General features: G+C 35.0%; 1 protein-coding gene across 1 annotated transcript in view; it reads left to right on the forward strand.

The window, feature by feature from the left end:
* The window catches only part of LOC126725641 (DNA gyrase subunit A, chloroplastic/mitochondrial), a 45,860-nt gene that overhangs the window by 18,256 nt on the left and 7,447 nt on the right, over window positions 1–20,157 (forward strand). Inside the window, exons 8-19 of the mRNA XM_050430449.1 lie at window positions 596–666; window positions 3,708–3,816; window positions 3,927–3,989; window positions 4,277–4,342; window positions 4,488–4,576; window positions 10,039–10,087; window positions 10,880–10,966; window positions 11,666–11,759; window positions 13,249–13,319; window positions 13,617–13,706; window positions 18,792–18,917; window positions 19,164–19,321. Of these exons, the coding sequence (XP_050286406.1) occupies window positions 596–666; window positions 3,708–3,816; window positions 3,927–3,989; window positions 4,277–4,342; window positions 4,488–4,576; window positions 10,039–10,087; window positions 10,880–10,966; window positions 11,666–11,759; window positions 13,249–13,319; window positions 13,617–13,706; window positions 18,792–18,917; window positions 19,164–19,321 (1,073 nt within the window). The remainder of the gene's footprint in view (window positions 1–595; window positions 667–3,707; window positions 3,817–3,926; window positions 3,990–4,276; window positions 4,343–4,487; window positions 4,577–10,038; window positions 10,088–10,879; window positions 10,967–11,665; window positions 11,760–13,248; window positions 13,320–13,616; window positions 13,707–18,791; window positions 18,918–19,163; window positions 19,322–20,157) is intronic.

The following is a 20,157-nucleotide window of genomic DNA, read 5'->3' on the forward strand; positions in this document are numbered from 1 at the left end:
ATTACTTTTCTCTGTTATTTGAGAGTCCTAGTCTTTCCTATGTCATGGCCATATGAAATCATTCAAATTCATAGAGAGATTTAGTTCAATTATTTCCAGAAGCATTTTTTATCTTCTCCCCCCTTCCTCTCATTTAATTCTTTCTTCTTCTTTTTTTATTTTTCATTTCAAAAGGCCAGCAATTTTTTTCTAGATCAAAATTCAGTCTTTTTCATTATCTAACTGTGCATAAATCTTTAGACATCAAACCACTTCCAAAAAACCTAATCTAGTGTTGAATTTCTTGAAATTCCTGGCATCATGCATCAAATTGATATCAAAGTACTTTAAATTCTCTATCTTGTGTCAACTTGGTCAGCTTTAATTGGCATTAGTAAAATAATTGGTTAGTCAAATATTTCTCATTTATGCAACTAGATCAGAATACACGATAGTTTATTGCGATTTGATTGTCATCATTGCTTTGGTTAAGTTAGAAGTAACTATATTAATATTAAACTCATTGCGTTGGTAAGTTAGAACTAACTATATTGACATTAAAGCTGGAAGGTATATAGTACTTTAAGTTGTATAATTTGCTTTTGCTTCGTCTTAGTTGCAAGAATTGTTGGAATACATGCCTGGACCTGACTTTCCAACTGGTGGACTCATTATGGGAAACATTGGGTAAGTATAATTTTATCCTTCCTCTTTACAAACATAAGCATCATGCTGAGTAGTTCGGATGGAATTGATCTTTGATTTTCTCCTTTACAAACTTTAGTTGGTATTCTCTTCCCCCCCTGATTTCTTAAATTATTTTAAGTTACAGAATTCATCTCATTTTTTTATAAGATAAGTTTTATTATTGAAGATGCACTGCCTCATGTACACAGGATGTGCGGTCCTAAAGGATTACAAAGAATGATTTTTTTGATAAGCAAACAAATTCATTAAGAACACATAGAGATGTAACCGTTGTGCAATGGGAGTATACAAGATATACCAAAGAAATGAAGAAAAAATAAAAAAAATCAAGAAATTCTAACAAATTAAAACACCACTAGTATGTATCTAATCAGAAGGGGTTTTCAATTGTAGGAGCTTTGATTCCAAAGTCATTTTCTCACTATCATGTAAGCCTCTCTATTCCATGATTTCTCTTCTTTGTTGGATAAAATTCGAACCCCTTCTCTTCTTTTCCCTTATGGTGGTTTTGCACTTAGCCTCACAATTCAAAGACCACTCTAAATTCTTCAGTTCTCTTTTGCCTTTGGTGGCCCAATTAACTGATCTATTTTGAGAATAGCCACGTGCTGTGTTCTGTTTCTATTTTGCCTCAATTGCTACAAATAAGCTCACAACTGCTCCTCAAAAGTCTTCGAAGTCTTCACAAGACACCCCATATATCTAGTGAACCTGTTGATCTTTTGTCTAACCCACTCTGAAATCTATGGTTTAGTGGACTTGAGGTAGCTTGGATTGGGGGGCTTTTGGGTTCATTTTGCCAAAAAATTGTAATGGCTCATTTGGCCTGACAGGTCTGCAATTTTTTTTTTTTTTTTGATAGGTAACGAAAAATTTTATTAAAAAAGTAGCCAACCCGAGTACATTGGGGATGTACTGTGGGGGCAAAAATCAAGAAACAAAATTACAATGATCAAATAAAACTGGAATGGAAGAACAAGTAAAATGCGATAAAGCCACACCCCATTACAATTGCATTGTGACTTCTAAACTTTGATTCATTAAAGAGAATCTCAAAGCACCTACTGTTCCAGCACAAAATTGTTGCACAGAAAAGAATTAGGATGAAAAATAAAAGAACCTAAAAGAAAAGAAACAAATTGTGGAATAAAGATCAACTTGGAATTCAGTGAGATTGGTTCCCAAAGATTACTGCTCCCAACAACTTTGATATTTGCCATCAAATGGTGGCGGAGGAGGTAATGAGTTCATGGGCTCAAGCTATTCCTCTCTCTGACTCTTGGGTTTTTACAAAAAATGAAAGTAACAATTGAAATCACGAATGAACTTGATGGCATCCTTAGCAGCTGTAATTGCATAGAACTCTGGGTATGTCTATTTCAAAGATTGCTCTCCACACCACTGGTTGTGCCAAAACCTTGCTCAAGCTATTTTGCTCTCTTTGACTATTGGGTTTTTACAGAGAATGAAAGTTACAATTTAAATCACGAATTAACATGATGGCATCCTTAGCAGCTTTAATTGCATACAACTCTTGGTATCTCTCTTTCAAAGATTGCTCTCCACACCATTGGTTGTGCCAAAACCTTACTCGACTGCCATCCTTTACCTCAAACTGCATACAACCCCCAAATATATCCTTAGGCGTACTAATACTCCTCCATAAACATCCATGGGTGCCTCTAACCCTTGTCATTGACTATTGACCTCAATACTCCGTCGAACGAACTTGATTGCATCCTTAGCATCTGTAATTGCGTATAACCTTGGGTATGTCTCTTACCTTACTTGACTACAATCCTTTACCTCAAACTGCAATCAATCCACAAATCTATTTTTACCCGTGCTTATACTCCTCCATAAACATTATCCATGGGTGCATCGAACCCCCTCTGTTGATCATTGACCTCAATCCTCTGTATATTTAAAAGCATTCTGTTGGTATGTTGGGAGTACAAAGTATCAAAGGAGTCTATCGGCTCCAATTCTCAATTAAAATCACTGTGATGGCACTCTTAGCAGTTGTAATTAAATACAACTCTAGGTACGTCTCTTGCAAAGACTGCTCTCCACACCACTGGTTGTGCCAAAATCTCACTCGATTTTCATCCTTTACCACAAACTTCATACAATCCACAGTCAGGTGAAAAGGGGAGAGAAAATAGGAGATTAAAGGGGGGAGGGGGGGTGTTTGGTTGGGGTGATTTTGGAGGGGAGAAAATGGGGGGTGGGGGAGTTTTCTCCCTGGGCTCGCCACTTTTCTATACCCCCAAATTGGAGAAAAATGTGGGGGAAAGAGGGGGGACTTATCGAAATTACCATTCTACCCCCACTATTTGTCATCAATTTTTTATACCCCAATCTACTTTTTCCATCCTCTCACTTTTCTTCTCAACCAAACAAATGAGTTTTCTATTTCTCCACTTTTCATCCTTCCAACCAAACACCTTGAGAGAACTAAAAAAATCTCTTCTATCCTCACTTTTCCATTCCCCCCAACTAAATGGACCCTAATAGTTGTAATTGCATACAACTCTGGGTACGTCATTTTTAGAGATTCCTCTCCACACCACTAGTTGTGCCAAAACCTTACTCGACTGCCATCCTTTACCTCAAATTGCATACAATTGATGGTGGGTTGTGGTGTTGCGCATTATGGGATATGCATATGTTATATTGATGCTGTAATGCATGTACAAACTGGGTGGCATTCCCTGCTTTATGATTTATGTAATTAGAAAGCATGGGAGATACAACGTAGATGAAGAGAGTTTTAAGAGCAAACCATAATGAATGCTGGGGCTAAAACTACCCATTATTATTATGGAGACTCCATTGTTTATATGTCTACATGTTTGTGTGTATGCACATGCAGACTCATTACATAATCTGCTACACATGTATATGTGCAATGTGTACGTCAGTTGTTTCTCACAAAATTGCTTAGCCGTCCTTATGGAGCTTATTGAATGTATCCAATTATTTGCAATGAATGATCTGATATTTGTTCCTTTGTCAAGCATCTTAGAGGCATATCGTAGTGGGCGTGGACGTGTAACAGTTAGAGGGAAAACTGATGTTGAATTGCTTGATTCAAAAACAAAACGTACTGCCATTATCATAAAAGAGGTGATGATCTTGGACTCTTGTATGATTTGGCATTAAGCATGCTCATTTATTGTCATATTGTCATTAAATTGTTGGATCGGTAGTTTCATTGTTGGTATTGAATGAAACAGGTCCCTTATCAGACAAACAAATCAGCCCTTGTGGAGAAGATAGCTGAACTTGTGGAAAACAAGGTAATGTTATGGTGAAAAGTAGACAATGGAATTTGGAAAATGTCAATTTGTATGTGCTTATGAAACACAACATGTTATTGGTGAGTTTTCAGTTTTTAGATGATTGACAACCATTTCTAGTTTTGGATTATTATGTTCTATGTTCCACATGGCTTTACTATGTTGTTTGCCTGCAGTGCTATCACATACTATTGTAATAATTTTAATTAATTCCAAGTTGAACAGTACTGTTCACTGCAACTACAGATTTTAAATTTCTTGTTTGTAATTGTTTTATTTGTATACAGAGTTTAGACGGAATAAGTGATATTCGGGATGAGAGTGATCGATCCGGAATGCGTATAGTCATTGAGGTATAAAAATGTCAAAGTGCTAATATATCTGAATATTTACTAATAGATACTGGAAATTATTCTTAACATCTCAAACACTATGGAAAGATCTTTTGCTTAAAAATTTGTGCATATTAGATATGACTCATTTTTATCCATTTTTCAGCTAAAACGGGGATCAGACCCATCAATTGTCCTGAATAATCTTTATCGTCTCACATCACTTCAGTCTGGTTTCAGCTGCAACATGGTTGGGTGAGTATTTTCACTGCTCACTATAAAATGTGGACAGAAAGTAAATATGCTGATTTTCAATTACATTTCTATGAAGTGAAGCTAATATGATATCACTCAGTTTTTTCTACAAATGGTACTTAGTTTAACTAGGTTGCACGGACACGCCATTTTTGGCGTCGTGTCGGTGTCGGACACCGGAACGGGTACGACTCGCCGGATTCCAGTGTCCGGCGAGTGTCCTCTTTTTTTTTTTTTTTTTTTTTTTTTTTTTTTTTTTTTTTTTTTTTTTTCGTTTCTCCGACACACGCCGACGCGGCTCCGACACGCCAGCAGTGAAGAAAAAAAAGAAAATTTCGGCATATTTTGGGTCATTCCAGCTATTTCGGCCGAAATGAAAATTTTGTCTGATACAAGATTTTGACTGAAAAAAAAAAAAAAATCAAAATCAAAATCCTACCTCCTTCTGGGTTTTGTGCTTTTCTTCCTCCTCTTCTTCTTCTTAATTTTGGTCTCTTCTTCTTCCTCTTCTTCTTCTTCTTCTTCTTTTGGTTTCGGTCTGCTACCTGACTACCTCTTCTTCTTTATTTGTGTGTCTTGGCTGTCCTCCACTTGTGTTTAGAGTTTAGACTTTAGAGTCTTTAGGCTTTAGATATTTTCTTTGTTTTGTGGTGTTTGTGAGCCCCACGTAATACTCATTCCTTCCAGGCTCTTTTGTTTTGTCCGTTTGAATTTAATTAACATTTTTTTTTTCTTTGTTTTGTTTTTGTGAACCTCATGTGACTCATAATAAAAAAGAAACTTTCAACCTTTTGATTCCATAGTCACTAAAATTAGAAAAAGCATAGGACTATAAATTTTTTTACAACTTTTTGTTACAATTGTGATGTGATAGATTGTGATTGGTGAAAAAAAAATTATATACTTATAACTTTAAAACCTTCAATATTTATTATATGGATTTTTTTATCAATAATATATATATATATGTATATAAAATAGTGGTAAGCCCGAAACAGTATGCAACAATATGCCGAAATAGGTCGGTACCGAAACATTCTGTTCCAATAGACAAACTGAAACAGGGTCCGAAACGGTATTCATAACATTGATTTTGAGAAACCCACCTCTCAAGTTCTCAACCCACCCTCCCTTTGACCTTTGCTGCTGCCCTTTGCCCCTCGCCAGAGCTAGATCGAGCCGATTATAAGTTTTAACGTTTTGTCTTTTTTTTTTTAATCCCACTCTCACAGTTAATGTATTTCTTTACTCAGCCTTTTGTTTTGTCTTATTAATTATAATATTTATTATGAATTTAGTGATTTTTGTTTTTGTGTCCTGCTATAGTTTTATTTATTAAAGTTAAATATTGTGTATTATTGTACTACTTTGGGTGTTAGTTTACTTATTTGTAGTTCTTACATAATTTAAATTCTAGACATAAACGTATTTTATGTCTAAAAATATTAAAAAATATGCCTAAATATAAAATATAATTAATTATTTAACCGGCGGGGACCCCATCGTGTCGTGTACTTATTTTTCAAAAATTGCCGTATCCCCGTGTCCGTGTCCGTGTCCGTGCAACATAGTAGTTTAAATTATTTTTTGCATCAAACTTTTTTGTATACTTTTCCTATTTTTAAAATTTTATTTATTTATAAAAATAATGTTTTTGAGGCATACCATTCTTAGCTGGTTAAATGGGCTACTGTTTGTTCTCCTATTTCTTCGGGTGGCTTAGGGATAAGGAAGATAAGACTTTTCAATGAAGCCTTATTTGGGAAGTGGCTTTGGAGATTTGGGATTGAGGAAGATGCCCTTTGGAGACAAGTGATAGAGATGAAATATGGATGTGTGTGGGGGGGGGGGGGGTGGGTGGGGCTGGTGTACCAGAGTTGTGATTGGCCCTTATGGTGTTGGTTTATGGAAAAATATCAGTCAGGGATGGCCTTCTTTCTCTTGCCATATTCTGTATGATATTGGTGATGGGTCTAGAGTGAAGTTTTGGCAAGACCGGTGGTGTGGAGAGACATCTCTTGCTGTTAGATATCCGGACTTGTTCAGATTTTGTAGGAATAAGGATGCTAGTGTGGCTGAGCTTATGATGTCCACCAATGGTGTCCTCTTTTGGGATGTGAGATTCATTAGGGGTGTGCATGCTTGGGATCTAGAGGCTATGTCTAACTTCATGGAAACCATATATGGCTCTCCTATAAGGGGGCTAGGTGAGGATAAAATGTGTTGGATTCCTAGCAAAGATAAGGGTTTCTTGGCTAGTGATTATTATAGAATTTTAGCTGGCACCACTTTCTATGGTTTTCCTTGGAAAAGTATTTGGAAGCAGAAGATTCCCTCTAGAGTAGCTTTCTTTGTTTGGATTGCTGTCTTAGGGAAATGCTTGACGATTGATAATTTACATAAAAGGAAGGTGTGGATTTTGGATTGGTGATACATGTGTAAGAGAAATGGTGAATCGGTTGACCATCTATTCCTTCATTGTCCTTTTGCTATGGATCTATGGTCTATGGTTTTGGGTCTTTTTGGAGTAACTTGGGTTATGCCGCACACTGTTTTGGGGCTGTTACGGTGTTGGCAAGGCAGCTTTGGTCGTCATCGAAATGGTTATATTTGGTCCATCATTTCTCATTGCTCATTGTGGTGTCTTTGGAGGGAGAGGAATAGTAGATGTTTTGAAGATATTGAGAGATCTATTCCGGACCTCAAGCTTCTCTTTTTTAGAACTTTAAGGGATTGGTTGTTTGCTTTGCAAAATAAATCATTCCCTTCTTTTTTTGATTTCCTAGACTCTTGCAATTTTTGTATTTGATTTCTTTTCCCTTGTTCACTCCCTATGCACTAGGGTGTTCCTTTTTTATCAATATATCTTATTACTTATAAAAAAAAAGAACTTGATGTAGTTTGAGCCTTAAAAGAAACAATAGTTTCTCTGGAATTCAGTGGTTTCAATGGATGTTATAACTTCAAAACCCAATATAACATTGAAGAGAGCATATTTGGTATATGTATGTATATAGTGAAAAGTGAAAGTATCATTTTTCAATGTGGAGTGAGATATTTATGGAGACAGGTTCTTAGAGCGAAATTTAGTGATAATTGCGGTTAGTTAAAAGGCATGAGGAATAGGTGGAAGCTTTGTTGGGTGTGTAAAGTTCATTGTCGTACTTTGGTAAGCCTCATTCAAATTTTCACTAAAATAGCTGATTGGGTGATGCTCTTGGCACCTCACCTGTACCAATACCAGAGGCGTCACAGCACTCTTCAATTTGTGAAATGCGTAGGTACATGACCTGACCTTCAGACTTCTTTTTCTCGATTTTCCTAATTGCCTTTGCTATAGCATTTGACCACTTAGGCTTCGTTTGGGAGGAAGGAATGAAATGGAATGGAAATGAATGACAAGAATCATTTTAGTATATTCTTCCCTTCCTTTGTTTGGGAGTTTTAATGGAAGGAATGGAAAATTCATTCATTTGTTTGGGAGTTTAAGTGGGAGTGAATGGAATGGGTAGGAGGGAATACTCATTCCTCTCTATTCCTTTAAAATCTCAAATTTTCATTGCTCCCGAAATTGGGAAGAATGGGAGGGAACAAAATTAAATTTAATGATTTTTTTACTAAAAATCCAAAAAATACCCCTGTATATTCAACTCTTTATTTTAAAATATGGGTCTAATAGTAATATTGTCATAAAATGATTGCATTCTATTCTCTCCATGTTGCTCCCAAATAAAATTACTTACATTCCATTCATTTTCATTTATTTCCATTTCTTTATTTTAAAACATCTAATCAATGTTACTTAATTCTATTCCATTCCTTTCCCTTACTTACATACATTCCATTCCATTCCATTCATTTCCATTTTCTTATGATCATTCCATTTCATTCCATTCCCTTCCCTTCCCTTCCCTTAAGAACTCCCAAACGGAGCCTTAAACTCACGTTATTTCATACAATATGTAATGGGGGCCATGATAGTACTAAATTATTGAATGAGTAGCTAATAAAAAGCAGCGAGCTCATGAATACTTTGAATATCATGGATGTTCAATGGCTTAGGCCACTATTGCCCGAACCATTTGTAGGTCGGTGAACACTCCCTTTGAGGAGACTACGGAATCTAAGATGACTTTATTAGTATAGAAAGAGCACTTCTTAAGACTAGCATTTGACCACTTAACCTCAAGTTGTTACATACAATATGTAATGGAAGCCGTGAGTGTACTAAGTCATTAAATGAATCGCCAACAAAAAGTAGAGAGACCATGAAAACTTTGAATATCTTAGATGTTTTTTGGTTCAGGCCAATCCACTATAGGCATTGCACATGGACTAACTCTGATGAACAAAACCCTTTCGATGAAGTTCATCCAACTCAGTGTCCTGTAATATTGAAGCTGATTTGGGAGGGTTGCACTTGGGATGAAATCTATGGCCTGTTGAATGTCACAAATGTGGCTCTGGCATTGGGTTATTTGCTGCTCTGGCTGTTTGCTGTCTATTGGTTTTCCTAAATTCCCGTTTCACTTATCAGGGTGGTGTCTTGGATAATCATTTTGATTGTTCACTATCTGACAGTGAAAAGATGGACAGTATGTGACTGTTGTGTTGTTTTTCATGGAAGCCCCTAGTTAGAGAGGCAGATCTTTTTATTTATCATATAGATCGCAGGCTTCCTATAAAGAGCAAGAAAACAAAGTCTAAGATGATGAAAAAAATGATTTTTGTGTATATTTTTCCCTGTAATTTGGAATCTCTTGAGGACGTGCTTCCAAAAAAAAAAAAGGAGTTTTAATTTTCTTATTATGTGTCTGTGGACTTCTGTGGTCAATGACTTAGTTCTCCTGAGTTCTGTTGTTATTTGCTTACAACTTTACATGACTGGTTGCGTGTGTGTGTGTGTGTGTATGGCTGTATGCATGTGTCTACATGTGGTGTACTGCTGTGCATCTGTATGTATGGAAATGCAAATAAGCTTGTAGTATGAATTATGGCTCAGACAGATGTAAATATCTTGCCTCTTCAAGATGGTATGTACCAGTGCATGGATTATAACAAAGTTCTTTTTAGATTTGAAAAGCTCATTTTATCATGTTGCAGTTTCTTATGTGCATAATTTTTGTCTATTTAAACCTTACACCATATTTATTTAAAAAAAAAAAACACTTGGAGGAGAATAAAACATTTTTATGGGGCAACTGATGTTGAAATCTGTTTAAAAAAAATTGTCTGAAATGGGCTAAAGCAAGTTGAGAAAGTTTCAGGCTGTTAAAAAAAATGGACCCTTATGATTTTGTTAAAACATGTAATAGGTTGTATTCCTCCTCAGAAATGATACTGTGTTGCTGCATCCTACTTACACTGTCACTTATTTGTACTACTTTCTGTTTATTATGCCTTTCTCAAAAGATGTATCATAATACTTTTTTTGGATTTTCTTGACGATTAACTTTTGACAGAATTCTTGATGGACAACCGAAACAGATGGGTCTAAAGGAACTGCTACAGGTTCTCCCTCTCTCTCTCTCTCTCTCTCTCTCTATATATATATATATATATCATTTAGTTTGTATTTGTTTTTTAAAACCTGGTTGTGACATACAAGTTAGTAGTTTCTTAAACTTATTTATTTGTTTCCTTTTCCTCATAAATTTTATCTCTTTTTTCCTGATCTTCTGTGGGATGTCTGCCCTGGTTTTTGACTTTATTAGGTTCTGTTTGTGGGAAGGATAGTGAAATGGGTGGAAAGAAGTAGGGAGATGATGATTTCCCATCATATGTTTTAGTAAGAGGGATGTAAAAATAGGATGATGAATTATGAATCTCGCCTTTCATTGTTTTTCTCAAAGAATACGAATGATGGAAAAAGGAATTTGTATTTTTATAGTACCTATTCTGAAGAGGATGAGAGGTTAAATTGTGAAAACATAGCATCCTTCATCATCCATTTTAGTTTCCCTCCAAATTGGGGAGGATTGAAAAGTATGGGCCCATATGGAGTATCATGATCCTTTTCTCTCTCCGTTCCTCCCATTTCAATCCCGGTCCATTTCCTTCATGCCAAACAGACCATAAATTCTAGATGCTGTCTTGCTTATATGAAGATAAAAGTAGAATTTTCTTGTTTTCACAATTCTATTTTTCTGAAAATGACCTGTAGTCGTTCATAAATTCAAATCACTCTGAACAGATCATGAGGACTCTATAAACACTCTTCCACACAAAGCAGTGCTATAAAATGTGTTGGATCCAGCTCAAGAACTCCAATCATTACTGTTTTTATGGTGTAATTCTTAACAGGCATTCTTAGATTTTAGATGCTCTGTTGTTGAGAGACGTGCTAGGTTTAAGCTTTCACAAGCACAGGAAAGACGACATATTGTTGAGGTATGTTGAACTTACAAAGTTGCTTAAATTGTCTTTGTAACAAATTTTAATGTATTTAGGCTTGTGTTTGTGCATGTCTGCTTGTTTGTGTACATGTGCCTGTATTTTCCTTAAATGGAGTTGAGAACATGAGATGAATCAATTCTTTTTCATGGTGAATTTGAAATGATTCTACCTCTTTATTATGTATATGTGGTGAATACCATATCTATTTTTACTATTTAATTGTTCCATGTACAAAATAACTTTTGTATATATATTTGAGTGTGCCTTATAAACAATTTTGTTGTTGTTGTTGTTGTTTTTGTTGAGAAGATGCCTTATAAACAGTTGAGAACATGAGATGAGTTCTTTCTTTTTCTTTTGACTGGTCAGTTACACATGTTCCTAATGGGTTTTAAATGAACAACCTTGCCCTCCATCCTTCTTATGGGAGAAGGTAATGTCTTTGAGCTAGTGCTCATTGGCAGTTCATTACTCTCAACATTGCATATTGAATGATCTGTCCATTTGTAATGTACATTTTAAAAATCTCTGCTGGTCCATTTGTGTCATGTATTAGCACCAATCCATGATTATGTGGTCCTTCAAACTTAGTGTTCTGAAATTGATTTGGCTAAGTTCTTTATGTTTGAAACATCTAATTTTTCAAGTGATGCCTGTGCCTTCTCGTATTAATATTTCTGTTTGTACCCTTAGGGTATTGTTGTGGGGCTTGATAATTTGGATGGAGTGATTCGTATAATAAGGGAAGCTTCAAGCAATGCAATTGCATCGGTTGGTTTAAGGAATGGTGAGTTCAACATTCTTTTCTCTCCTCTCTTCATCTTGGCCTTCCAATTGTAGATTTATTCCCCCCCTACCCCTCTTTGGTAAGCATAACTTAATGTATAGTGAAACTGACTTTATGCTTCTTTTAATAGTCTTGGGGAAATGTTTGCATTTTGGATTGGTGTTATATGTGCAAGTGTAATTGTGAAACTGTTGACCATCTATTCTTTCATTGTCTGGTTGCTCTGGAGTTGTGGGATATGGTTTTTGGTTTATTTGGAGTTTGTTGGGTTATGCTAATGTTTGTTGTTGAGCTTTTTGCTTGCTGGCAAGGTCGATTTGGTCGCCATCGCAATGGAGATATATGGATGGTTGTTCCTCATTGTTTGAAGTGGTGTATTTGGAAGGAAAGAAATAATGGATGTTTTGAAAGCAATGGGCGTTCTATGCTTGATCTCAAGCTTCTATTTTTCAGAACCTTATTGGACTGGTTCTCAGTGTGGAGAAACCATCATTTTTCTTCAATTTTGTATTTTCTTGATTTATGTAATTTTTGTATTTGATGTGTTCACCCCTGTATACTTCCTGTGTACTTGGGTGTCTCTCTCTTTTTGATATCAATAAATCCTTATTACTTATCCAAAAAAAAAAAATTAGTCTTGATGTCTTCCCTAGACTTCCATTTAGTGTTTTACTGTAGTACTGAAAAGACAATAAAAATAAAAATAAAAATAAAAATAAAAATAAAATCATTGTTGTTGGTTTCCTTTTGGCTCTTCCTATGTATATTTCTTGAGTACAATGGTTGTGATGTGTTTGTGACCTATCAAGTAATTTCTTCTATGTATCCGAAAAAAATGAATAGCCACTCTTACCATACACTGTATTTTTAACAAGAATCTCTGTACTTTGTGGGTCTTCTATACCATATATGACTAGAATATTATGCGCAATTTTGGCAACCCTTTACTCATCTATACTATATATGTAAGTCCTTGAGACAAGTCATAAACGACCGGAATACCCTTAATGAGGAGTTGAACTTTTATGAAGGGTACTATTTTTATTAAAAAATGAGATGGGGTCTACAAAAGCACTTCATTTGAGCCACTAAAAAATATTTAGATTGAAAAGTTAATTTCATCCTTTAAGTGGAGGTCCATTTTTATTTTGGTCCCTGATGTTTACAAATTTAATTATAGTCCCTAATGTTTGACATTGTTTTTAATGTTGTCTTTCTGTCAGTTTCTGTGATTGACATGGCCATTAAATACCATGTAAGCTCCAATGAATGTCATAATCAATACTAATCTGAACACTAGAAGGATAATGCCTTGAAATCTTGGGTAACTACTGCTGAAAATAACTTGTGAACCTTTAAATTGTTCTGTAGCAAGCTATAAAGAATCAAGCTTAGCTAGATTTATCTTTTGGTTTATCAATCGTACAATTTTATATTTTCTTGGTTTCTGCTAATCGCTCAAGTTGTATCCTTTATGGTTATGGTGCAGAGTTTAATCTTTCGGAGAAACAAGCAGAGGCTATTCTTGACATTAGCCTAAGAAGACTCACACTACTTGAGGTGCGAGGCAATTATACTAGTTAATAATTAATTTCCTGTTTGCTAGAGTTTTAGCAGATCTTTTTAAGTTTGGATGGTTACTGTTATCTTTGGCTGTACTCTCTTTTATTCCACTAGTGTACAAGACCTGTGCCTCTTCTTGAATTTTTCTATTATAAATTTATAAAATATTTTTCCTGTTTTCTCAATATGATTTCTTAGGTTATTTATCATCACAATTGTTATAGTTACTGCAATTTTATTATTTTTATTATTATGTGTAATTGTTACATATATTTTATTCTCTTTTTTGTGCAGGGGAAAAAGTTTGTTGATGAAAGGAAATCCTTGATGGAACAAATATCCAAATTAGAGGAGCTTTTATCAAGCAAGAGGCACATATTACAGGTATACATTATGCTAAATGCCGATTTAAATTTTGTTTCATTATTATATAAGATTTTAAGCACTAGGTTATCAAAACTTGTCTCCTATGTTTTTTCGATTACCATTACTTGTTCAATCTTTGTGTTATGACCTAGGTGCTAGATAAATTATTTGAATTTAATTTAGTGATAGAATAAGGCTTCCTAGATAGATTAGTATTGTTAATTATTTGTATTAAAATTAATTCCAATGTTTTAGGATAAGATTAGTTCCTATGTTTTAGGATTTGCTAATAAGGTTATCTCATCTTGCCTATTTTTGTACATTAAATGCATTAATGAGAATCAAGCAGATTTGAACCCAAAAAAGGTCTCTCTCTCTCTCTCTAAGTTCAAGAGATCAGTCATCTTGAATTGACTAAACTAGCAATTTATATTTTATTTTTTTTGGCTCACAACATTTGGTATTAGGGAATTTCGATCCATTTGAAGCATCATTGCATCACAACAAACAACCAAACTCATCATTGTCAGCACTGAAACATACATCCAGCAACACCATCATCAACACATCAGAATATTTTCAAACCCTCAATAATCCAGCCAACACCATCATCAACACATCAGAATATTTTCAAACCCACAATGCACTGACCCATAGCCTACCATAATCCAAAATCCAGCTCACAGTACCCATCAAGCCATTCACAGAAGTTTCCATTGTGCAGCACAAAAAAAAAAAAAAGATATGGCTCACTAAGCTCATCATGTCTGCAACTCAAAGGAAATCCATGGAGATGCCAAAATTCAAAGGTGGAGACCCTATTTTGTGGCTTTTTAGGGTCTACAAATTCTTTGATTTTAACAACACCCCACCACATGATATGGTCATATGGTTTCCATTGCCTCTTATTACATGGAAGGAGAGGCACATGATTGGTTTCAAACCATAGAGGCAGTGAGATTATGCATTGATTGGGTGGAGGTCATATGCACCCTTCAAGATTGGCTTTGAATACCAATCAATGAAGCACCAATGGAGGCTACTATGGAAAACCATTTGAAACTCTTGTCCAACCCGTTCAGGAATCAAATATTCAAGAACCGACAATTGAAGTTTTGATGATCAAAGAACCACCAACAATTCAAGAAAGTAATACGTTGGAGGGAGCACTTGCCACAAAAATTGCATTTGAAGTTCAAAGAATCAACAAAGTAGAAAATATAGATCAAAGGGATCTACTCATGATTCCGAGTAAACCTACTCTAATTTCACACATTGAATTTGTCACTCCTGATGAGCTCAAGGATGTGGGAATCAAAGTTTTTATCCTTACAAAAGTGGTTAAAGAAATAATGGTGCAAGTATCCATGGTCAAAATTCTCGTCATTCATCACTTTTTTTTTTTATATGTAATAAAAGTTTTATTGATAGCAAAAGTGCAATGTGTTTACGATTGGAAACTCACAGCAAAGAAAAGAATACAAACAAATCAAATGGAAAATCTAACAGAAATAAGGAAATCAGACAAGGAAATACAACGCGTAAAACCCCAAATATGAGACCACTCAAACAAAGTCCCAGCAAGCGAAGTCTTCAATAGATCAATAGGTCACTCAATGTCCTTAAAAGTTTGGGCATTGAGTTCCTTCCATACTAACCACATAAGACATGTTGGTACCATATTCCCCTCCAAGCGAAAAGAAGAGAGACAATTGCATTCGCCATCACCCACTGAAACCCAAACATAAGATAAACCTCACTCCACAAAGCATGAGCAAACTTACAATAGAGTAAAAGGTGATTTACAGTTTCCTCATCACGCTGACATAGGCAACACCAATTAACAAGAGGCGAGTTCTTAACAAGGTTATCTATTATAGGAATCCCACCCCTAGCAGCAGTCCATAAAAAGAAACACACCCTTTTAGGTACCTTAACACTCCAAATGCTCTGACAAAGAAAAGAAACAGAAGGGGCTTTCAATAAAGAATTATAAAAAGAGTGCACATAAAAAATACCACTACAATTCAACTGCCAAATTAGAACATAATCACCCTCCCCCATTTCCCAGTCATTAAAGTTACGAAGGAAAAGTAAGTTCCAACTCCTACCTCCCCATCTGGTGCATATAAAATCAGATAAGAAATGAGAGCTTCTTGAACCATAGCATAGGCAAACAATTTTGAATATGACTCTTTCAAAGAAATAGGACCGCTCCAATCATATCAGAAATTAGAGCTTCTTGAACTGCATCAGAGACAAACAATTCCGGATGTAACTCTTTCAAATAAATAGGACCGCTCCAAGGGTCATACCAGAACCGAATGCGAATACCCTCTCCCGTTGCATACACCACATGACCAAAGAAGCTATCTGCACCTTTCCTAATGTTCTTCCACAATCCAGTCATGTGTCCCTCTTAACAACTCTAGTGCACCAACCTCCACTAACCTCCCCATATTTAGTGGCAAAAACCTGACACCATAAATGGGTAACTTCCTTCCCAAAGTGCCAAAGCCACTTCCGAAGCAATGCTTGGTTAAAAAGCTCAATCCTCCAATTGATGTGTGCAAGCATCAGTTTCTATGTCTTTGAATCTTGAGGACAAGATTCATCTTGGAGGGGAATGGAATGTTACGACCTGAGTGCTAGATAAATTATTTAAATTTAATTTAGTGATAGAAATAAGGCTTCCTAGATAGATTAGTATTGTTATTTGTATTCAAATTAATTCCTATGTATTAGGATAAGATAAGTTTCTATGTTTTAGGATTTGTTGATGAGGTTAGCTCATCTTTGATTATTTATGTACGTTAAATGCATTAATGAGAATTAAGTAGAATTAAATCCAAAAAAGTCTCTTTCTCTCTAAGTTCAGGAGATTAATCATCTTGAATTGACTAAACTGTCAATTTATATTTTATTTTTCCAGTCCACAATGTTTAATGTTATGACTTGGATGTTAGATAAATTATTTGAATTTAATTTAGTGATAGAATAAAGCTTCCTAGATAGATTAGTATTGTTATTTATTTGTATTCAAATTAATTCTTATGTTTTAGGATAAGATTACTTCCTATGTTTTAGGATTTGTTGATGAGGTTATCTCCTCTTTGTTATTTTGGCTATTTATGTACGTTAAATGCATTAATGAGAATTAGTTGAATAATAACAAAAATGTCTATTTCCTCTCTCAAGTTTAGGAGATTGGTCATCTCTAAATGACTATCTTTTATATTCGGTAAACCAACAGATCCATCCAGTTTCTTAAATTAAAAAAAAAAAAAAAATTGTGTTCTCATCCCAACCAACCACACTTTCACACTTTCCTCCCATCTACAACCCAAGCCAAACAACAGCCACCATACTTCCAAGCAGCCGCTGCAACAGCCAAGCAAAAAATTAAATCTATTTCCTCTCTCAAGTTCATGAGATTGGTCATCTCGAATGTTAGATATTACCAAGGACATGTCCAAAAGCATAGTTAGGATGGAAGCAAGGGTGCAAGATTTGTGGGATTAAATGATAGAGGTCTTAGATAAACATTCCAATGTAGTTTTGGAAATCAAAGAACAATCAAAAGTTCAAGAATCCCATGAAATTTCAGAGAATCAAAGTGATGTACTCCAAGCATCACCAATAATTCTAGAGAGTAATATGTTGGAGGATGCACCTGCCATACAAATCTTGTTTGAAGTTCAAAGGATTAATGAAGTGGAAAAGATAGATCAAAGGGATCTTCTTGTGATTTTGAATAAGCCTAAAGTTAGATCAAAGGGATCTTCTCGTGATTTTGAATAAGCCTAGCCTAATTTCACACATTGAATTTGTCATTCCTGATGAGTTCAAGGATATGAAAATCAAGGTTTTTCTGTTCACAAAAATGATTAAAGAATTGGTGCAAATATCCATGGTCTGAATTCTTATCCTTCAACTCTTTAAGATTCAGGATTTAGTTATCTCCAATTGGGGGAGAAAGATATGGTGTGAGCAAGCATCTATTTCCATGTTTGGGAATCTTGAGGACAAGATTCATCTTGAAGGGGAAGGAAACATTATGACCCAGGTGCTAGATAAATTATTTGAATTTAGTTTTGTGATAGAATAAGGGTTCTAAGATGGATTAGTATTGTTTTTTACGAAACCAGCTTCTCTCACCTAAAAGGATATCTAGTCATCCACAACATTCTTAGGCACTACCCAATGTACCTTAAACATACTAAGGATAAATAATGACAAGCCCCGGGCTGCTTTAACAAATGGTTCACCATACTCAATTTGCACTTGCAACACCAATCTTCTGAAATAGCTTCTCTTTTAACAAGGCCTTCATATATCAAATATTTTCTCCCTGCTATAGTCTTGATGAAGAAAGAAACTTTCTTTGGAGCTTTTGTGTGCTAGAAACTCTTTCAAGGAAAGCTATTACCATTTGAACCTTAAAGAGTCTCGTGTCTTTTTCAACTATTTATTATTTTCTACAATAGGGTATGGATGACCTTATAGTGGTTAGAAAAATTTTCTTCAAAATTGATAATCATTGTCGACTATACAATAATCAAGTAATTTCTATTAATCATCGTATTTTGATGCTTCGTCATCTAACTCTCTAGTCTGGCTATAAATATATTCCTTATAGTCCATCCCTTAATCCCGTCCCCCCTTTCTCTCCCATTGTTGGTAAAAACACACTTAAGCCTGAAGTTCTATAAGCTTAGTGGTTTTTGCCTTTAAAGTGAGGCAATTTTTATTAACCATCGTATTTTGATGCTAATGAGTTCTACCTCAAATGGTACCTCCTTCCCCTGACAACATGTCGGAGTAAGGTCATGTGTTCAAAACCCATTGAATGTGTGTGTAAACAATAAAAGAAAAAGATGTTCTACTTATGTATTATTTTTGTTTGGATATTCTTAAGTCTTCCACTATCTTCTTCTTCTTCTTCTTCTTTTTTTTTTCAGTAGTCAAATGTTATAACTGTTTTGTCAATTCATGGGACAAATAATAATCTTATCAAATAAAGATCTTGATTAATTTTGAAATATTGTGCTGATGCTCCCTTTCCCCTTCCGCATGTTTCTCTTTTTTTATTTCTTCATTTAGGTAATTGAGCAAGAAGCAATTGAGCTGAAAAACAAGTTTTCCAGTCCAAGGCGTTCAATGTTGGAGGACACTGATAGTGGCCAACTTGAAGACATAGATGTTATTCCAAATGAAGAAATGCTATTGGTACATGAGAAAATTATGTTCATGACTGAATTTTCTTGTCTAGCTTGTTCAGAATTTACTTAAAAAACCAATTGCCACTGAACTATAATCAACTGGAACTTCCTCCCATATTAATGGGAAGAAGGGTGACGTTGGGATGTTAAGATTCACTGGGGGTGTGTGTGTAACTTACTGCCCCCTCCACACCAAAGAAAAGAAAAAAATAGAACATTACATTCAAGTGTAATTTTTTCATATAATTTTCAGGTGCTTAGTGAAAAGGGTTATGTTAAGCGGATGAAGCCTAATACCTTTAATCTTCAAAATCGTGGAACAATTGGTAAATCCATTGGAAAGCTGAGAGTAAATGATGCAACATCAGAGTTTATTGTTTGTCATGCACATGACCATATCCTGTATTTCAGGTATTTCTAATCTGTCTTGACTTACTATGTAAAGTACTCACTCTGATGAATTAAATTAGTTTGTTTCTTCAACCAGAACATGTGCTCTATTTCTCTTTCTGTTATTATGTTTGAAAAAAACCCTTCTGATTTTTATCTTGCAAGGTTTGGATTGTCATATACATGATGAAGGGAAATTTACTGGACTAGAGAAAACAGTTTTTGTTTGATTGTTTCCTATGATTATTGTTCCGTTTTGGTTGCATAATAGTCATCAGGTACAGTTGTTTGTTTTTGATAGATAATGAGAACTTAGTTAAGTTGTAATCTATGCAAATTAGGGTTAAAGAGAAGTAAGATGAAGAGTAAAATGGAGGGAGAGAGAGACAGAAAAGAGAGAAAATAAGGTTGTGGGCGCAATCGGTCAGACCCATGCCTTAACTTATATTTATATTTGGGTTTATAGAATAATTACAAAAACACCCTTATTAACATGCTAATAAAAAATAACAAAGTAACATTAGCAAACTTTATTTGAAAAAAAAAAACCTAAAAGATACAAGAGCTCCCCATGTTCATAGGAAGTGTACCAACTACTGAGGGAAGCATAATACTTTAACAAAAAGTACATAAATCTAAAATGTACAATTAGAATGATCATTTCCATAATTGCTAATGTTCAACAGGGAGAAAATAAATACATTGCGCATATATAGGTTCCCCTTCTGGTTCCAATTTTAAGACAGTATGATGGTTAAAATTTATAGTTTGGACTTTTCTTTGTACCATAAAGTTTGTCTCTTGAGAGCCATCCAGTTTCTGGAATCCTGCCATTAGGATTGTGAATCTATGCTTTG

The sequence above is a fragment of the Quercus robur genome, chromosome 5, assembly GCF_932294415.1.
Source record: "Quercus robur chromosome 5, dhQueRobu3.1, whole genome shotgun sequence".
NCBI classification, from domain to species: domain Eukaryota; kingdom Viridiplantae; phylum Streptophyta; class Magnoliopsida; order Fagales; family Fagaceae; genus Quercus; species Quercus robur.